We start from the raw sequence: 18,566 nt of genomic DNA, 5'->3' as shown, positions 1-18,566 counted from the left end.
AACATAGATTTGAACAGTGATAAACAAACTGGAAGGCGAACCGAGTCATACAAAGTATAGTTTGTGAAGATTGAGTGCCGACCGAAGGTGTGGGATTACATAAGTGGACCTTCAAATTATTCCATGTTGCCACAAAGCAGAGGAGAAGAAACTCAAAACCAGAAGCAGCATATGATTCATGCAATTGCTTGAAGCTAAACCCTGGTGGTCATACCTGCACCGAGCTTCTTCATGGACGGTCTGGACATCAGATCGTCCCACCACGCTTTCACATGAGGGTAGGAGTCGAACAGAGACGCATAAGGCGTAGCATCCATGAGGTAGAAAGTACAAGCAAAATGGTTCAGATCTGCAAAGCTGACGAAATCACCGGCTAAATACTTGTGTTTGGACAGGTGGGCTTCGTAGATTTCTAGAACCTTCTTCGCCTTCTCCAGGCTTTCATCCACAATCCTTTGATTCGTGGGAAGACCGCGTAAGGTCGGGTATATGAAGCACTCCAGCACGATCGGTGAGAGGGCCGGGTGGTATTGGTGTGCTTCGACCTCCGTCCATATGTCTACCAGGGCAGCTTCCTCCAGATTGCCCTCCCTCAACAAGTCCACTTGCTCCGACTTGTATTTGCGAAGCACGCATTTAGCAATGGCGCGGGACTCTAGAAAAGATGAAGAAATTAGTAAACATGAGTCATGAGTAAAAATATGAAACCAAGCCTACAGTTGTTCGATTTACTCAAGCAAGTTGTGTTGTAGGAATCTTGATTTGCTTGCGGGTAGTGAGTCAAACAAATATATGAAGGTCCAAAGAAATTTAACTAGACAGCTCACCGAAGAGGACGAGATCGCCATCTTGTAAAGCTGGGACCTGCCCAAACGGCTGCAAGAAGGCACCAAAGTTTGAGTGGCCTGTCAGCACTCTGAAGTCTAGCAGCCGACGAAGTAATATGACAGAAAAGGAGGAGGCGAACTGAGGTGTGAGGTGTTTATCCTGCTTACATTCCTGGCGAGGTGCTCAGGGCGCTTATGCCCCTTGCCGGGGAAGTCGATGTCGACAAGCTCGTACTCGGCGCCCACCTCCTCCAGGCAGACGAGCACCCTCGCCACGTTCGTCGACGCGGCCGGCCCGAACACCTTCACCGGCGTCATTTTCCTTGTGCAAGTGATGCTGTCCGGTGGCAGTATATCAAGATAGGGTGGTTGCGCTGTGCAGGCAAAAGGCAATCGCAAAAATCTGCGGGAGAGTGCGCGTCCCTTTCGATGAGCTGCTCTGCTTTGTAGGTCCTCAAGAATACTGCTTTTCTTGTTCCGGCGCCCACAACCACGGGGAAGAACACTGTTGCTGTCCTACTAATCACATGCCTTTGCAGGGAAGAACAATTAAGTCTGTCCTTCTAGTAGCAGGGCCAAAAGTATATTCTGATGCAGCTTTCCAGTGCAAAAAAGTCCCATGTTTACCACAAGGTGCTGCTGCTACTGGTATTGGTGTTTACCTATCCTTGCCGCAGGATCAGATGGAAGCTAATGTACAGATTCAAGCCTCTGCTATTATCACAAATTCTCCTTTGCAAGCTGAAGCCTTGTCCCTCCTTTTAGCAGCTCAAGTGGCCAAAAGGCTATGCATTTCTCAGCCCACTTTCCTTACTGATAGTCTGTCTTTGGCGTCATGGGCGGCTAGCCGAAAGATTAAGGAATCTACTACTCCTTGAACTATTAGAAAAGTTCTGGCTGATTTCTTCTGCTACTCCTCAGATCTTCAGTCCCAGGTTTTTCACATCTCTAGGAAGATAAATGGTATTGCTCACAATGCAGCTCACCAGGTTCTAAGATCAGTGGTACAACCTGACATATGTTGTTTCGCTTCAGCTCATTGGAATATGACTTGCCCTGTAGTTTCTCTTCTCTCTAATTTCCAATTTCAGGGCTTTGTAATTCATGTTGTACGTTGTTGCTGAGCTGAAATGAAAAGGCTTGGCGCCTCGTGCGCCTTCTGTCGGAAAAAAAAAGTAACAGACGAATTAACCTCGAATTTTCTAGTTACCAACCGTCCGGTTTGGTCAAGGCGGAAAAGTCGGAAGCAGGGGCAGCAATGTGAGTGTCGACTACAGAGAAGCATCTGGCGGGGGCAGGGGGAAACAATGATGTCTGAACCTGGGCTAGGTTGGCAGGAGGAGGAGCAAGCCGTGGGGGCTTGGGATCTAGGCGACAGCGGCAGGAGTTGTTTGTTCACTGTATGTTGCATTGTGACTTTGTGAGTGACCGGCCCATGATCGAAGTTGATATCAGCCAAAAAAAAAACATGATTCTACTCCTGAATCACAAGATGCATTCAGTGTCAGGAGAAGGAAGCGGTTCTTTCGGAATGAAAGGAAGATGGCATTGCTCAAGCTGTACCAAAACATTCCTAATTTGTTTCAAGCACCAATGCACCATAGTAATCTAGCTCTAGTAGTTGATTGGCCGATTACAAAACATGAGATATACACACTGAAAAGTGCAAAACACGAGATAAAGAACTACACAAGGTGCCGCTTTCGCCTTGCTCAAATAACTCCCTGATCACCATGGAACACCTTTGATCACTTGAAGCACGCCAGTTTCCTTCTGGACAGGGCACCCCTGCAACCGCGTGCGACAAAAAATGCTTCAGTCTTTACAAGTGAATTTTTGTAACAAAAAATGCTTCTGGAAATCGATTCGCATTGTTTTCCTTACAGTCCAGTTTAGAAAATGAGGTGCATGGAGTTCAGAGTCCACTATTATGGCTTTCCTAAACATTCAAGAGTGGGCTATTCTATCAACTCATCCTACTTCTGTTAGGTATTGATAACAGATCAGTTTTACTAAATGGCGGGCGAATATGCATAACCTATTAGGTAAAATTCAGTACATCCAGCAATTGCGGATTTATTTATTTAAGAAAAAATTAGCAATTGTAGATGCTGACTGAAAACAAATCTCTTTCACCAGTAATAAGAAGAACAACAAAAGCTTCATACGTGCAATCTTATAAAAAAGATGGAGCGAGCAAACAACAACAGCAAAGTTATATTTACTCACAATGATGCACATCCTTGCCGTGCCTTCTTCTTCTTCCTTTCCCTCTGCTTTGTTGGAGGCTTGATCACTACCTTGATGGCAGCATCAAACACAGCTTTGACATTCTGAACAATAATTGAATCGAGAATTCAAAGGATGCATCCAAAATATAACATACGAGTAGATTTTATGCAAGCCCTCAGAGAGCCAATGAAAGAAATTAACCTGCTGTGTCTTTGAGCTGCATTCGACGTAACAGGTTGCGCCGATGTGCTTGCGGAGTTCCTCCCCCTACGAGGTAAGGGTGGAGGCAAGAGTAGACAAACATGAGATGATGGAGTGTGTTGATTTCACATGGTAGATTTGAAGAGATCAAACGCCAACTGTTAACATTTTCCATCCTTCAGGTAAGCATTGTGGGGACCGGGGATAATATACACCTGAGCTGTAGTAACAGGCACCACGCCAGGATGGTCAAGTAAGTATTGTTTGTCTTCACGGAGATCTGTATGCAAGCAACATAGTGATTTTGACAAAAGCTATGGTCAAAACTAAAAGGTTTGCAACATATGATTTGCAGGCAAGATTTAAAAAAAAATGATTGCAGGCACTGCATTTTAAAATACAACAAATAATTGCTAAGTAATTTCCATATAAGAAAGATCAGTATTTGCAGGAAACAAGTTCAGATCTTTAAGGAAAGTTTATCCTGCCTGATCAGTCAGCCTATGTGTCACATTGTTAACACTGCATAATCATCTTTGAATGCTACCGCTTGACGGGCATATATGGAAATCAGCGTAAGGGGAAAACTCATCCTTTGAGCAACCACTTGAAACTTGACGCCTTGACGGTCAACTCATCTGGGCAGTATATTCTGAAGTTGCTTAAATTTTCAAAATCTCGGCCGGAGCAAAAATAGAAAACAGAAATCCAGATTGTTTCCTTGCTTCGTGTAATCCTAGAAGCTATCACTTCAGTGTGTGTGTGTGTTTTGAAAAATTAGATAATCTGTCGAGTACTAAATCGGCGACAGTTGATCGAAGGAGTATTATTTTCTTATGCCAACCCATTCGCAAGGAGAAAACTATCCCTCTTCTCAAGCAAGAACTAATCCATAAAAAAATTGTCTTCTGGGCCACTGATTGCCGAGCCTGACAACAAACTGAGTAACATATTCATTTGCTCCAAACATTGAACTATCATTTATCCTTTACTTTTGGTACTCCCTCCGTAAAAAAATATAAGAGCATTTAGATTTAATGATCTAAACGCTCTTATATTTCTTTACGGAGGGAGTAGCATTTAAACATGTACCACAATAATTATTATTGACCACAGTCCAGGAAACATCACAAGGAAGGCAAGCATAGTTCCAACTTCCAACAACGAAAAGACAAACAAGATCCTAGCCGCTACCAACTAGGCAGCAATGTACAAACCATATAGTATCACGGACAGATATGCAGCCAAATGGGAAAAAGTGCTTCCCTTGACAGTCACACAACTCACCATATTTTGTACCAACCAACACTATCGGCACGCTGGGTGCATGGTGCTGAAGCTCCGGTAGCCACTGAAAGGGAGAATAAATAAGCACACGATAAAACCAACTGAATACTAGCTTAAACCATCGATCCAAGATGGTATAGAACTACTAGTACTGGTGTAGAATAGATACGCACCTTCTTCATGATATTCTCATAGCTGGCGCGGCTGACGAGCGAGAAGGCGAGCACGAAGACGTCGGCTCCCCGGTAGCTCAGCGGTCGCAATCTGTTGTAATCCTCCTGCCCTGTGAACAAATCCAACTCCACACAATAAGACCGCCAATAAAATCCTGTGGCAGCTTCCAAAGAGTGATGTAATAACTATACGTAGTGCAAGACATAAAAGGAAACTGCAAATGTGGAACAGCGAAACGATTCTTTAAAAAAAAAAACAGCGAAACAAAACAGGCAGCATAAATAAATAAGTAACCTGCAGTGTCCCAGAGGCCCAGGTTCACGGTGGTGCCGTCCACCACCACGTTTGCGCTGAAATTGTCGAACACGGTTGGTACGTAGTCCTGTAAAAAAAGGCCCAGCACAAGCAAAACAGAAGTTCAAAACCTGCCAGAATATTTACTCTCGGGTGTGAAATTTTAGCAATGATTTCAAAATTGTTGACAGAGACACCACACCAGAGCCCCCCGGGTGGTTCAAGAACGGCAAGAGCGAATCTATCAAACCGGACCAGGATGCAAATGGGCGGGATCCTGAGCCCTGGTGTTTCCTGGAACCCAAGAGAGCCCCACAATTTGTACCCCGAAGACAGAGAGAGGGAGGAGGCTGTGGGTTGTGGGCATTACAGTGGGGAACTTGTTGCTGGTGTAGCAGATGAGCATGCAGGTCTTGCCGACGGCGCCGTCGCCGACCGTGACGCACTTGATGAACCGGGAGGCGCTGGACGCCATGCCGGCCGGCTAACTCGACGACAAGGAAGGGCTAGCAGTAGCAGAGCGAGCAGAGGAACGGGGGACTTGAGGAGTTTCAGTGAGTGAGGGGTTGGTTGGTTTTGTTCGTTCTTGGGTTGTGCGTCTGGTGCCGTGGTGGCTTCTTGACAAAGGGGAATTGAAGAGGGAGAGGCAAAGGGAAGGGACGGGTCACCGTCACATCCTTCTCCACTCTCTCTTTTATTTTTGCAGTTTTGCTGTGGTGACTGATGCCGTGCTCTGCTTCAGATGCTGCGGCCTACTCGGTCGCACCTGGATCCGCGAGTTGGATTATGTAATTGATTATGCGTCGTGCGCTTTTTAGGGGGGAAATTATGAGTCGTGCTGCCTGGTGTGCGTCCTTTTTTTCCCAAGAAATACTCTAGTGTCAAACGCTCTTATATTATGCAACGGAGGGAGTAGTTTTTTTATTCATGGCGTGGTTAATAGAGAAGCCCACTCAGGAGTGCTCTTAGTACTCATTTTTGACTCAATAAACAGCTGCGACGTGCCATTCATGTCGTGTCAAATAAACCCGGCCTGGAGATCTTGACGTTTGGGCAAATCTTGCAACCCAACCATAGATAGATGTTTTTCATTCACAATTGTGTTGTCGATCTCTTGCATTGCTGCATGTGACGTTGACGTTGGAGTGGCAGCAGGGCTGCACGTAGCTCCGGCCTCCGGCGTGGTCGGCGCCTAATTTGACTGCAACCGCATGCATGGCAACGGCTGCAGGACAGGTACGTGCGTGCGTCGTGGCCGGTGGCCATTTGGCAGCAGCGTCACATGCCGCCGGCGCGCACGTACGCCTGCTTTGGCATGCCATGTGATGCTCCTGCACATCAAACGGGCATGGTGCTGTGGCAGGCCGCGGTGCTGCCACCACCTGTCAGTCACACCGTCGAAGGTCGTAGTATCCTGAAGGGAAAAGGCGTGAGAATGGACAGGCCTAGCCCTTTTTCGAAACTTTAGCGCAAAATAACCCGATTCAAAAATATTTCATAAAATGACCTATTTGCATGACACGTGAGGCTAGGGTGTCATTGCCAGATAGCATGACGTCCTAGGCCGGGGCGCCATGGCACCCGGGGCTAGGGGTCATGGCGCTCTTGGCATCTAGGGAGCCATGTTATCTAGCATGCGACGCCTCGGCCCAGGGCGTATACAAAGTCGGTCATTTTATGAAGAAAAAAATGTATCCAGTTTATTGTGTGCTAGAGTTTTAAAAAGGGACTAGATTTGTCTATTGTCACGGGAAAGGGAAACAGTGACCAAGGGCTGTTTTTGGTCAGATTCTTTGCAGGACAAAATTGCACCATACCTGTCAACCTCTGTGCTTCAGCCTCGTATAAATTTGATATATGGTCCCGGCCGTATGGACACCAGCTGTTGTGATGAAGTATTTCATTCACTGCCAACATTTGCACAGACTGGATCGACTCAACTCTGGAACGAAAGGGATGGAGATCATACAGTACACCTACCAGAATCATGGCAAGTAGGTATGGCGGATTTGCTTCCACGGGAAGGGATGACCAAGGAAAAAGGCTCGTCAAAAACACGCATCGCCGTCGACGAGGGTCCAAAACTGCACCAGACCTATCACTTGTGCTCGAAGCCAAGCTCTCTTTACAAGCAACAGACACGACAACCACCAAAACAAAACTTTGGTAGAAAAAGACACACGAGTACTCCAGAAAAGCAAATAATTGGTACCAAGAAAAGTATCGCCAGCGGAGTAAAAGTTTGCTGAGGTTTAAAGTGAATATATCATGGCAAACGTGACGATGCGGATACTGATAAGCAAATGCAATGAGTTTTCTGGTATTGATTCAATAAATCAAATGAGAACAAAACTTCGATTCTTGCTATTCTACAGGTTCTCAATTGCTCGGTGCCGCACGCATTTTCAACCTAGCCACTGAGGATTCGGTGTTTGCCACCATTCGCCTTTTGCCGAACCATAATGCTCTTCCACGTCCAAAACTTCAGCGGCACTCATTGCTGCAGAGGGGTTTCTCGTGCAGATGGCATTGTATAATCCAACTGAAACTGTGTGCCAATAGGTTCGCCCAATATTAGTGGTATCGGCAACCACCCTGCTTTTACTCAGGCCTTCAGGTCATCTGACATCGCTGAAGGTATGCAATGTGTCGTTAGAATGTCCTGAGTAGCAGCCCTAGCTGTTTTCGTCTCGAGAACAACAACCTGCCAAATCATCCGAAGGTTACTTCCCAGCACGCTCAACATTGAACAGAACGTTATAAATAGGTGGCAGTTCAGTTCAAAAAAAATAAATAGGTGGCAGTTTGACTACCTGGTCGTAATCCATGTCAAACTTCAAGAACTCCTCCTTGCAATCTTCCACCATGGTCGCCAGCTGCTTCAAATTATTTACTGCTTTCCCATTGAACGCACGAACCTATATTATTAAAAAAAAGGGAGATAATACAATTGAATAAGGGAACGGCTAAAAAAAGAATGTTAAGTTTACTACATGCCTTGGAGAATGGCATGTAAACTAAGAATGTCCACTATATTTAGTACCGATGCTACAATTTGGCGGAAAGCCACGTGTGCAATCATTCCACTTCAGAAAGAACAGCATTCCTCTTACCTTGACTGCTAATATTCTTGTTATACTAGCAAAACTTCCAAAAATATGTTCTTACTTTTAAGACAACAACCATTTTCATACCATTTTCTCATGTCCAATCTTAATGCTTACAAGTTAAAATTATACAAATAGTCAGAGTTTAAATAGTGTAACTGACATGCAAGAGAAACTGGCATAGAGGGAGTGCTAAGGATAAATTGATGCAGCAAGACAATAATATTTCATGTGAGTACAGCCACATGGATTTAATTCTGTAACTGCATATGTAGACAAAACTTTGAAAAATCAAAACGCAAAACTAGGAATATCCACATAGGATCGCCCATAACTACCTGAGTATTGACTAGTTCTTCATAACCAATATTGATATCTGCCACAAGCACCTGCAAGATCATAAAATTGGTGTCAAATGGTAATTCTATCAAGCTTTAACGCAAAGCAAGATGGATGGGCTTGTGCGACATAGCATAAAAACTTTCAAAGTTGGTTAAGAGAAAGGACTTGACCTGTGAGACCACCACAAGCTGCTCATCAGGTGATTGCGCCATTGCATGTAAATGCTTGTCCAACAACTTGACGGGGGCATCAAATTCGTAATCTTTTCCATACTGATCATCAAGCATTCTAGTTAGTTTTCAATCGAAATTACTACCATAAAAAAATTTAAGCGAATTCAAAAACTGCAAAATCCAGAGGAAATATACTTTAAAAGTACTTCCTCCGTCCGGAATTAGTTGTCACTCAAACGGATGTATCTAGCGCATACATCCGTTTGAGCGACAACTAATTCTGGACGAAGGGAGTAGGATTCAGGCACAATTATGGTGGGCAAGGACACCATTCAAAATTCAAAGTATAGTGCTTCCAGGTTACCATATGAAACACTTTAAAAACAACTTGGGACAAGCAAGTCACATTCCATCGACAAAGAGACCAACTTTTCAATAATGTAGTTCAGGTGATTATATTTGTTGCATACAGAGCACAAACAAGATAATCAGTGCAATCATGACATAATGTTCATTGTTCAAGCATTACAAGCATACATGGCAATTCGCTACATTAGAAAAGGACACAAATAGTTGTCAAGGCTCGGCGCACATACAGAATAAGCATGTATATAACTATTTTTATTTTTTCAAACAAAACAAGATAGCAACTTCCAAAGATTCTAACAAATTTCCATAATTAAGAATATCTTCTGCAAAGCATCATTTCCCCTGAAGTGTGTCAACGGAGACAACAAAACAAGAATATAATATTTTGGTTACTATTTCATGCCTAGGGCAGAGGAGAGAGGGCAAAGATAACATACCTCAGATCGAAGATATGGAACAGATACAACCATAAAAACAAAGCCTGCAACAATGTAGTACGACGGTGGCCTGCCCTTTATATGAGCTGGAATGAGCTTTTTGTGGATTGAGAGCTTTATGTTGAATTCATGAATTTTCGAATTCCGGAGAACTTTGACACGTGCCTTCTCACCAGTATACTTCTGTGAAACTAGGTAACTGAAGCCAATGCGCTCTCCATGCCTGAATGGGACTGGGTGACCAAGAAAATAAAAAGTAAGCAAGTGGAAGCATTTTCCTTGACTGATAAGAAGGACTCTATCTGGGAAACGTCCAATTGTGTATTTTAATCGAATGAAAACATCTGAGTATACTTACTCCAGTATTCTCATTACTGCTCAAAAATCCATGAGAAAAAACTACTTTCCAACCTGAACTTTGGCAAGAGATACCTTCTCTACCTTAAAATCTAAAACTGTTTGAATTGCAACCTCAAACTATTGAACCCGTCTGTTTCACCCTTGGCTGGTGTCACAAGTAATCTTCGGTGACATGCATGCCACTATCCACAATACCACTACCATAAGTAAAGAAACACTACAACAGAAAACAGTCTAAAAAACAAACTCCGCCATTCAATCAGAAAAAAAGCTTCCAAAAAAATGCCAGAAATGGAAGAAACATTGGTCGAGAAGATCAATAACAGAAACACCGTGACATGGGAATGGCACGGCAGTGATGCGGTGGACACATGGCACCCACATCAGCCAATATCACTTGCAAAACCACCTGAGCGTGAAAAAACGGGTGGATTTCGTAGTTCGAGGCAGCAAATCTTGTCTTGTGAGTTCGGCCGCCAAAAGTGAACTTTTGATGAATTTGGGGCCAAAAGGTGGACTTTTATTCATATTATCCGACAGTTGTATTTGCATAAAACACTAGTAATCAGATTAGTGATATTTACTCAAATCAACTGGGGAACTACTGGTAAGTGGTATCAGATACATGTATAAACTATGACAGAAGCTATAACAAACCTGTGCCAAAATATGACATGATCCATGAAGTGATCAAGAATGCATGATAATACGTAGATACATGTATAAAGTATGACAGAAGTTATAACAAACCTGTGCCATCGTTGGCGATGTCAATACCATCAAAGCTAAGAATAATATCAGAAGGTTGCATGCATCCAGATTCAGGAGCAGTTGGTTCAATTCTTCTGATACGAACACCCTTTTGGTCAGATTTCATTCCCATTGCCTTGCGGAGATCGGGATTTTCCATTTTCTGCCACTCTATCCCAAGTATAGGGAAACCTGGCAGGGGAATGCAGGCAAACGGTAAGCTAGTTGGATGCAAAACAAAGAAGATTATACATGTCAAAAACACATCTACCAGGTATACCAATTATAAAATGGATATTAATACAAGAGAAATAATTAGCACAGAACTTTTTTTTAACAAAAGCAAGCCCTCCATCCATCAAAAGATTGATGAGGTTATAAGAGAACAAAAAGCACACCAGATTGCATGGGGTACTCAGACTGGCAATGCAGGTACGATTGACTATGTTCAGCATTGAATTTAAAATATCGTTTAAGCTACTCATACAGGCAATGCAGGTACGATGTGCACCAGGAGCACATGTGATGACATGCAGTGCATAAGAATAATTTCCAGGTGAACACAAACAGTGTCAAAGGAAGAAGAACTAAGGGGCTGCTTAAGTTTCATGCCCCTGACAGACAAAGTTTTACCTAACATTCACCAGACTTCTCTATGGTTCCGGTAAGCTCCTTCGACTTTGGCTCTTAAGTTCATTGTTGTGGAGCCAAACGTGGATGAAAACTGTGAAGCCAATTTGAGCACCGAGTTTTGTTACACCAGTTTAGCCAAGCACAAGCACTTCATTGGGAACAAACGAAACAAGCTCTACCACATGTAATTGGTAATTTTACATTCTTGCCTATAAGCAGAGTATTTTATAGGATACTCGCATCTGAATGCATTAGATAAATATTCAGTTTCTTATTTATAATAATCAGATAACATCCAACAATATCATATTCCCGTTTGTAGTTTTGGCTAATAAAATACGTAAATGAAAATGGGAAGGGCACTACCCGGTCCGTCTCCATCACTAGTCCCGGCCACATCTGCTAGGTTACTTTAGTCATTTGGGTCAAAAATTAGCATCTCAATGTTGGACAAACCTATCGACCACTTTGACTGACATCAACCGCAAAATTAAAAAATGAGCCTAAAGGAAGTGTATCGAAACAAAGAGGAACATTTCCAGTGGAAAAAATCATGTCCCCTTGTATTAGTGAATTATTTGCAAAATTGACAGTTTTTAGCAAACATTTGACAGTGCTAACAAAACAATGAATGAATCACATCACTTTCACACCTCAAGAGGTTGCATTCTACTCCCTCTGTAAAAAAATATAAGATCTTTTAGATCACTATATTAGTGATCTTATATTTCTTTACAGAGGGAGTCAGTGTTAAAAACACCAACTGTGCATGCTGCATAGTGTTCAAAATATGACTTCAAAGCTCACTGAAATTCTATAGTACGGTTAAGACACTGTTTCCCTGAAATAACAGTTTGTTAATCTGTAAATTGTGGTCAACACTGAAAATTCTAGACCATGCATGTCGGATGAGGAACTTATAACCGATAAGGATAACAATCACACGAGTCTTTTTGCAATGATAATTACATGGAAGCTGATAGAACTCATAGAAGAAAGTGAGACTTAAGACAGAAGTTATTAAAATAAACAGATTGCTTTTGCAAATAGTAATGAAATCAAAATATATTTACATACATGTCTACACAAGATGTTCCGGCATAAACCCTTTTCATTCATGCACCATTAAGATACACCTTAAACATGGTTTACAAGACTTAAAGCATAAGCAACGACAGAATAAGAGTTACCTGTGTACTCTCCAGATTTCTCATAGTCTTGAATGAAGTGCTTAATAACCGGGGTGGGTATAACATAGCCTATGTTTTCTGCATCTTCGTGCTTAAGAGATTGAAAAGCTATACCAACGCATTTTCCCTGATCATTAAAAGCAGGGCCCCCCGAGTTTCCTGAATTTATAGCTGCATCTATCTGTTCATAAGTAACAACCAAGGTTACAGGTATTCATAAAGAGGGCTAATTATAATTCCATTTTATTACAAAAACAACATACAGACAAACAAAGACAACTAAAGCATGCAAATTGCCTGGAAAAATATACCTGTAGTCCAAGAAGTTCTGTAGAACCATGAACATATGAGAGGATTTCTATCCTAGATACTACACCACTTGTCACAGAAATTGTATCTCCTCCAATAGGATAACCAACAACGGTGACAGCATCCTGAAGTGCTGGCAGCAATCCAAACTCCAGCGGCAGAACTCCTTTCCAGAATTCATCATCATCAACGGTTAACATTGCTGAAATGAAAAATTGGAAAGGTCGGTTGTGATTATCAAATCATGTAAGGAAGTTGCTCCTTGAGCTCATTAATCAATAGCTTCGTTTGTTAGAGAAAGGTGCAAACTTGACAATGACTGCATGAATGCAGAATGCTTAGTCCAGTCTAGCTTATTTCCCTTTATTGTTTGTCGAGTCATCCTCCAACTTACCCAACATGTGTCTCCATACTACTTCTGTTATACTATGCCCTCCATTTCAAGATAATACTCACAATAATCCACATATCCAAGCAGTTTCTGAGAACATAAGTATGTTGACGACAATAACAATCCTTGGCTGCTAAAACTAGTCTTATGGGATTGCACTGCTCAAGTACATGACAGCATCATGCAGCACATTTAGGAGCAAAACTGAAGCCCCGGATTAAAATGAGTGGGTAAAGATTAAAGATGAGATTTAATAACTTTTTCTTCAATTTTACAGCATATTAGTGAGTTCATATAGTCTTGTAAACATGTTAATACTACCTGAAGGCTTCCGGCATAAGCTTGACAAGCAGCCAGTTTAGTCTAGATTGACCCCGGTTTGAAAACAATATTATGATCCAAATCCACCAAAACAGTGGCTCTCTCCCACCTTTCTGTTTAGAGTACACATACAGAGTTCACAACATTAAACAAGATAACCTATTCTGGTATACGCATGTTCCGATTTGCAGAGAACAAAACATTAATAATCTGCGTGTTCCACAAAAGTCGAATTTTGCCAACTCTGCAGTGTGTAGTGCATTTCTGTAATTGCAAAAGCACATAATGGAATGGTGGTACTAAATTAGACTACCTAATTCCACAAAAATTGGCATTCCTTAGACAGTGCAAGAAGCCCATATGCGATCGCAACAGATAATTCACAACCAGAGAACTCTTATAAGTTTGTCAAGTTCACAATATTGTGCAGTCTAAAACAGATAAAAGAAGCAGGTATGGGCATGCATACCAATGTCGCATTCGTTGCCAATGGCAAGGACGGTGGCGAGGTACTTGGTGTCTGAGCCGCGCTTCTTGAGCTTGACTTGGGTGTAGTGCTCGACGGAGTGGGCGTTGGTGAGCACCCTGCGCCCCCCAATGATGAACCCGCTGCTGCTGGAGCTGTATTGCCTCTTGCGCTGCCATGGCATTGAGAAGTTCGGCTCCGTGTGCACGCAGAAGACCTTTACCACGGCATCCATGGAGGGCATCACCTTCGCCACCTGCTCCCACCGCAACGGCTCCACCGCCGGGACCTCTACCTTCATGTTGGCCGCCCCCTTGGACGCGCCGCGCCGCGTCGGGGAGGGGGGCGCGCGGAGGGCGGCGTCGGCATCTGACGGGAGCTCGTGGCGGCCGCGTCGGGATTTGCGGCGGCCGCGGGGCCCGGAGGAGGAACCTGGCTCGGGGGTGTCGGCGGCGGCGGCGAGGGGGGACGAGGGGTGGTCGTTGTCAGGGGAGGCGGCGGCCGGCGGCTTCGGCTTGCGGCCGCGCTTGGGCTTCGGCGAGGGGGCGGAGTCGTGGGTGCCGTTGTCGGGGGCGGCGGCGGCGGCCGGCGGCTTCGGCTTGCGGCCGCGCTTGCGCTTGGGAGCGTCGTGGTTGTCCATTGTCTGACGACCTAGGGTTTCATGGAGGTGGCAGGCAAACGTAGTACAAAAAGGGAGCGCGACGGGTCGGGCTTTGGCTCGGTCGGTACATGGCACGGTCGGGGTCGAGCCCAAAGTGTAGAATTTTTCTTCTTCTTTTTTTGTGGAGTGCAATGCGTATAGTCCGAATATACAATTCTGAGACCGGACTCATCTGCACCCGGTCAAAAAACAATTCAGAAAAAATTCAAAAAAATATTTAAAAATCTAAATTCTTTGTGCAAGGTAGATAATTTGTTGCGTGAGGTGCGCTTCAAATATCAAAGTATTTGGACATTTGAGAGCTCTAAAAAAGACAAAGTGGGTCAGAACAGTATATGCACAGTACACTTCTTAGCATACTCCAAATTTATCTTTTTTACTGAGAGCTATTCAGATGTCCAAATGATTTAAAATTTAAAACGAACATCACGCATCAAATTATCTATCATGCCAAAAAAATTGGAATTTTTTGAATTTTTCTAGTATTTATTTTGATTTTTTTATTCAGCGTGGATGCAGATGAGCCTGGAGCCAAAACGCCTCACTCCGTATAGTCCCTCTTTTTTGTTTTCCGTTACAACAAGATCCTCGTTACAATTGCAACAGGATCCAATTGCAGACGCCGCAAAAAGAAATGTAGCAATTGCAATATGATTATTATTTTTGTGAAGTTGTAGGACATTTTTGCAACAAGAGCCTTGTTGCAGTTGTCACATACCCTTTGTTGCAAAAAAGAAACATCTCCGCTCGCGGCCGTGTCTGCCATGGGGCTTGTCTTCTCCGACAACAATCCGCCCTCCATCGCCTCGGCTGCGTTGCCTCCTGCGCGCAACGCTGCTCGCCGCTGCAACTTCTGCTCCACCACCTCGCCATGCTCAGATCCGGTGAGCTGCCACTGCCAAGCCACCTCCTTCGCCCTCCTTGGTCGGGGCCGCCTCAAGCCAACTCGCCCGTGACCCGCAACCAGTCCCACGCCAGCGCCTTGGTTAACCACACCTGTATGAATGCATACCCTCGCCACCATTGATACTCGCCTAGCCTCACCACCGTTAATTGTCCCAACAGTAACCTCCCCACCATCGGTTGCTGCTGCACGGAATTCAATCGTCGTTACCCTCGCCCAGGCGGTCACCGTTGCCTCGCATCTGGTCGGACTGCAGCAGAACCTTTCCTCCGGGTAAATGGATCGCAACAAGGGCCAAGTTGCAAATTTGTACTATAGTGGAGGCTGCTCTGGAGGCGTCCGATTAAAAACATATATGGCGGCCACGGAGGCAATGGACGATCTCACAAAGATCAGTGGGGTGAAATCATTTTTCGATTTTTAAAATTATTACTCAAATGAATTGGATAAAAAAATTGAATAAAAGAAAATATTCTATGATGTGGGATGATCCCTCTTTACATGTTGAGCCAGATTTTTTTTAGAGAGAACACATGATTTTTTTTTTGAGAAACCATGTTGAACCAGATGTGATAATACGGAAGTGTGTCCCAAGCAAAGTTTTAAATAGCCGGCTATAACTCCGCTATAGCACGCTATATAGCCTTGTCAGCAGGGTGCTGCTAAATGGTTCCATGTACAAATAGCCCGCTATAGCCTGTTATACCCCGCTATAACTCCGCGATAGTTGATTTTGAGGTCCGCCGCTATTTGGCAATAGTCCGCTATTTAAAACACTGGTCCCAAGTACTCCGAGGTGGTTGGTGTCGATGGGGATGTATCCGGTAAACCCGCACTTGTGATGCTACCGGTGCACCGGATGCCATAGAACATCTTAAAAATATGAAGAAAAAAAACTAGCACATTAACACAACATCAAAGTATGATGTTATAAATTTTCGTATCAAAATTTGAAACATTTTTTGAGATACACAAATGACAAATTTGACATCAGTATGATAACGGGTCAAATCTAAAGCCCAAGTTACATTACGTACTATTTAATGTTGAATTTGTTGTTTTTGCTTTACAATTTATGTTTCGAGTTTGACTTGAAATTTTATGACAACCTACATTGATGTTGTGTGAATGTGCTAATTTTTTCAGAATTTTTTAAACATTTTAAAAACGCAAGGTCAGTTTGGTGCGTCCGTAGCATCAGAAACTCCGAAGCACCAGATATTTTCTTGGTGTCGATGGAAGAAAAGTGGTTGAGAACTGCCGACAAATGGTAAGGACAGGTGGAGTGCCACTCCGAGCCCACGTGAAAAACCGCGCAAGAAACAAAAGGCCCGGCGTTACAGAGTGAGAGAGATAGCCCACGAGAAAGTAACCATCTCCGCCCTCCAGGCCCGTGATCCTATATTCAAAAAAAAAGAAAATAATGGCCCGTGAGAAGATCTCTCGAGCGTGTTTTCTCTGGAAAAATGGGCTATCTCGATTACCTGCCTAATGCGCATGAAGGCAGAGGCCTTTTTGTTTAAGACAGTACAAACGCATACATAATCACATATACTCGTTTCAGTTACTCAAAAAAAAGAAGCACATATACTCATTTCTTTGAATGTACTAACACACTCTCTATCTCTATGAGTACCTTCAATAGACTGAGTTGATAAATCATCTTGAGATTAATGAAGCCATCATCGGCGCATTCGTAGTTTGACGGAAACGTCTTCTCTCACTGAACAAGCATCACCGAAAGCCTGAAAGAATTCCAAAATGCGACCACCAATGCCATGTCTAGGACTTAAACTCTGCTGGACTAGTTTCACCACAAAAAACCTAACCATATGAGCAAGGCTCGGTTCACTGTGGAGTTTTAAAATTGACAAATTCACCATAGATGTCTCGTTATTGACGGGACCGTCGTCCCACATTGATAAAACCAGGGTTTAATCCCTAATGGGTAAGGGGTGCACACATTTCTAAGGGCATCTCCAACGTCGACCCTCAAACCTCCCTCAATTGTCTGGACCGTGGAAGCCATCCAACGCGGTTATGTATCGGTCCGCAATGCGCTCTGGACATGTTTTCTTCCGCAGACCGAAAGACAAATGTGGGAGGGGGTGCGGGAGTCCGGACCGATCCCAAGCCCGCTTCTGACTGCCTTGGCCCACCAAAAAACCCTCACCCGCCCCTCCCGCGCTTTTCCTTCCGATGCACGCGCCGCTTATCGCGCCACATTCATGTCGGCCCAGAGCACGTAGAGGCCGGCATTGATACCGTGATGTGACCGGAGGAAGGGAGGACGACGCTGACTGACGTGACCTCTCGGCAGCCGCCGCTTCAATGCGGGCGCAGGTTCCCGATGAACCAACTCCGGCCGCTGCGCCGCATTGAAGCGGCTGACCGACCCTTCGCATGGCCTGGTCGTGGCTATTAAGCCGCGCTTTGGTATCGTCCATAATGCATCCTCCTCCTCCTCCACCACCTCCTCCTCTCCTCCCCCTCCCCGCCCATCACCCTCCACATCTCCGATGATGGGCAAGTCCTGAGAGTCGGCGCCGATAGGCGGTTCCAGGGCTGGATCTAGCGGATCGTGGCGATGCTGCGCTTGAACTCTGCGTCCATCGTTCTCATCGGCCGGCGACGACTCAACGAGGGCGGATGTCGTCATCTCCTCCGACGACGAGGAGGACCAGCAACCGCCATCGCCGAAGTTCGCGACGGCGGTGCCGGGCCAGGTCTACGCCACCACCAACACGGAGTTCGAGGAGCAGATGGAGCTGATGCTCCGTCACTCCGTCGTTCGCATCAACGGCCCGGCTCCGCCACAGGGGCACTCCTCCCCGTGAAAGTGGAGTCGGGATCCCATCCATGCTATCCGCCGTTGCGTAGCCGCGACGTCCAAATCAGACGCTGTGTGAAGGAGTGGCTCTCGCCGCCGCCCCAGTGCTTCATCAAGGAGGAGCGTCGCGCGCCGCCGCCCCTGCCCAAGGCGTGCGGTCACCTTCTCCACTACCTCGACAGTGGCGGGAGCAACTACAGCTGTTCGTCCTCCCGGTGCGCCATGACGGCGTAGGAGTACGCTGACCGAGAGCAGCGTCGGGGGGACAGCCGCAACACCGCGCACTGGTCCAAGTTCGTGAACTCAGA

General features: G+C 44.8%; 3 protein-coding genes across 3 annotated transcripts; all 3 read right to left on the bottom strand.

The window, feature by feature from the left end:
* Positions 1–6: 6 nt before the first annotated feature.
* On the bottom strand, positions 7–1,253 carry LOC123157412 (probable glutathione S-transferase GSTF1). Its single transcript, XM_044575688.1, has 3 exons — positions 996–1,253; positions 828–876; positions 7–655 (listed from the first exon to the last, which is right to left on the bottom strand). The coding sequence occupies exons 1-3, from the start codon at positions 1,143–1,145 to the stop codon at positions 195–197; spliced, it is 660 nt and encodes a 219-aa protein (XP_044431623.1). The 5' UTR covers positions 1,146–1,253; the 3' UTR covers positions 7–194.
* A 1,103-nt stretch (positions 1,254–2,356) lies between these two features.
* Positions 2,357–5,743, bottom strand: LOC123162265 (rac-like GTP-binding protein 4). Its single transcript, XM_044580040.1, has 8 exons — positions 5,386–5,743; positions 5,016–5,103; positions 4,721–4,830; positions 4,548–4,611; positions 3,476–3,540; positions 3,261–3,326; positions 3,057–3,160; positions 2,357–2,615 (listed from the first exon to the last, which is right to left on the bottom strand). Exons 1-8 carry the CDS (start codon positions 5,488–5,490, stop codon positions 2,576–2,578), a joined length of 642 nt encoding a protein of 213 aa, XP_044435975.1. The 5' UTR covers positions 5,491–5,743; the 3' UTR covers positions 2,357–2,575.
* Positions 5,744–7,207: 1,464 nt separating this feature from the next.
* LOC123156307 (protease Do-like 9) lies at positions 7,208–14,537 on the bottom strand. The gene is made up of 9 exons (XM_044574443.1): positions 13,867–14,537; positions 12,688–12,887; positions 12,377–12,557; positions 10,554–10,745; positions 9,444–9,676; positions 8,635–8,736; positions 8,461–8,511; positions 7,829–7,933; positions 7,208–7,719 (listed from the first exon to the last, which is right to left on the bottom strand). The coding sequence occupies exons 1-9, from the start codon at positions 14,501–14,503 to the stop codon at positions 7,621–7,623; spliced, it is 1,800 nt and encodes a 599-aa protein (XP_044430378.1). The 5' UTR covers positions 14,504–14,537; the 3' UTR covers positions 7,208–7,620.
* Between the last annotated feature and the right edge of the window lie 4,029 nt (positions 14,538–18,566).

This window comes from Triticum aestivum, chromosome 7B, assembly GCF_018294505.1.
Source record: "Triticum aestivum cultivar Chinese Spring chromosome 7B, IWGSC CS RefSeq v2.1, whole genome shotgun sequence".
NCBI classification, from domain to species: Eukaryota; Viridiplantae; Streptophyta; class Magnoliopsida; order Poales; family Poaceae; genus Triticum; species Triticum aestivum.
This window is presented reverse-complemented; position numbering and strand designations above follow the sequence as displayed.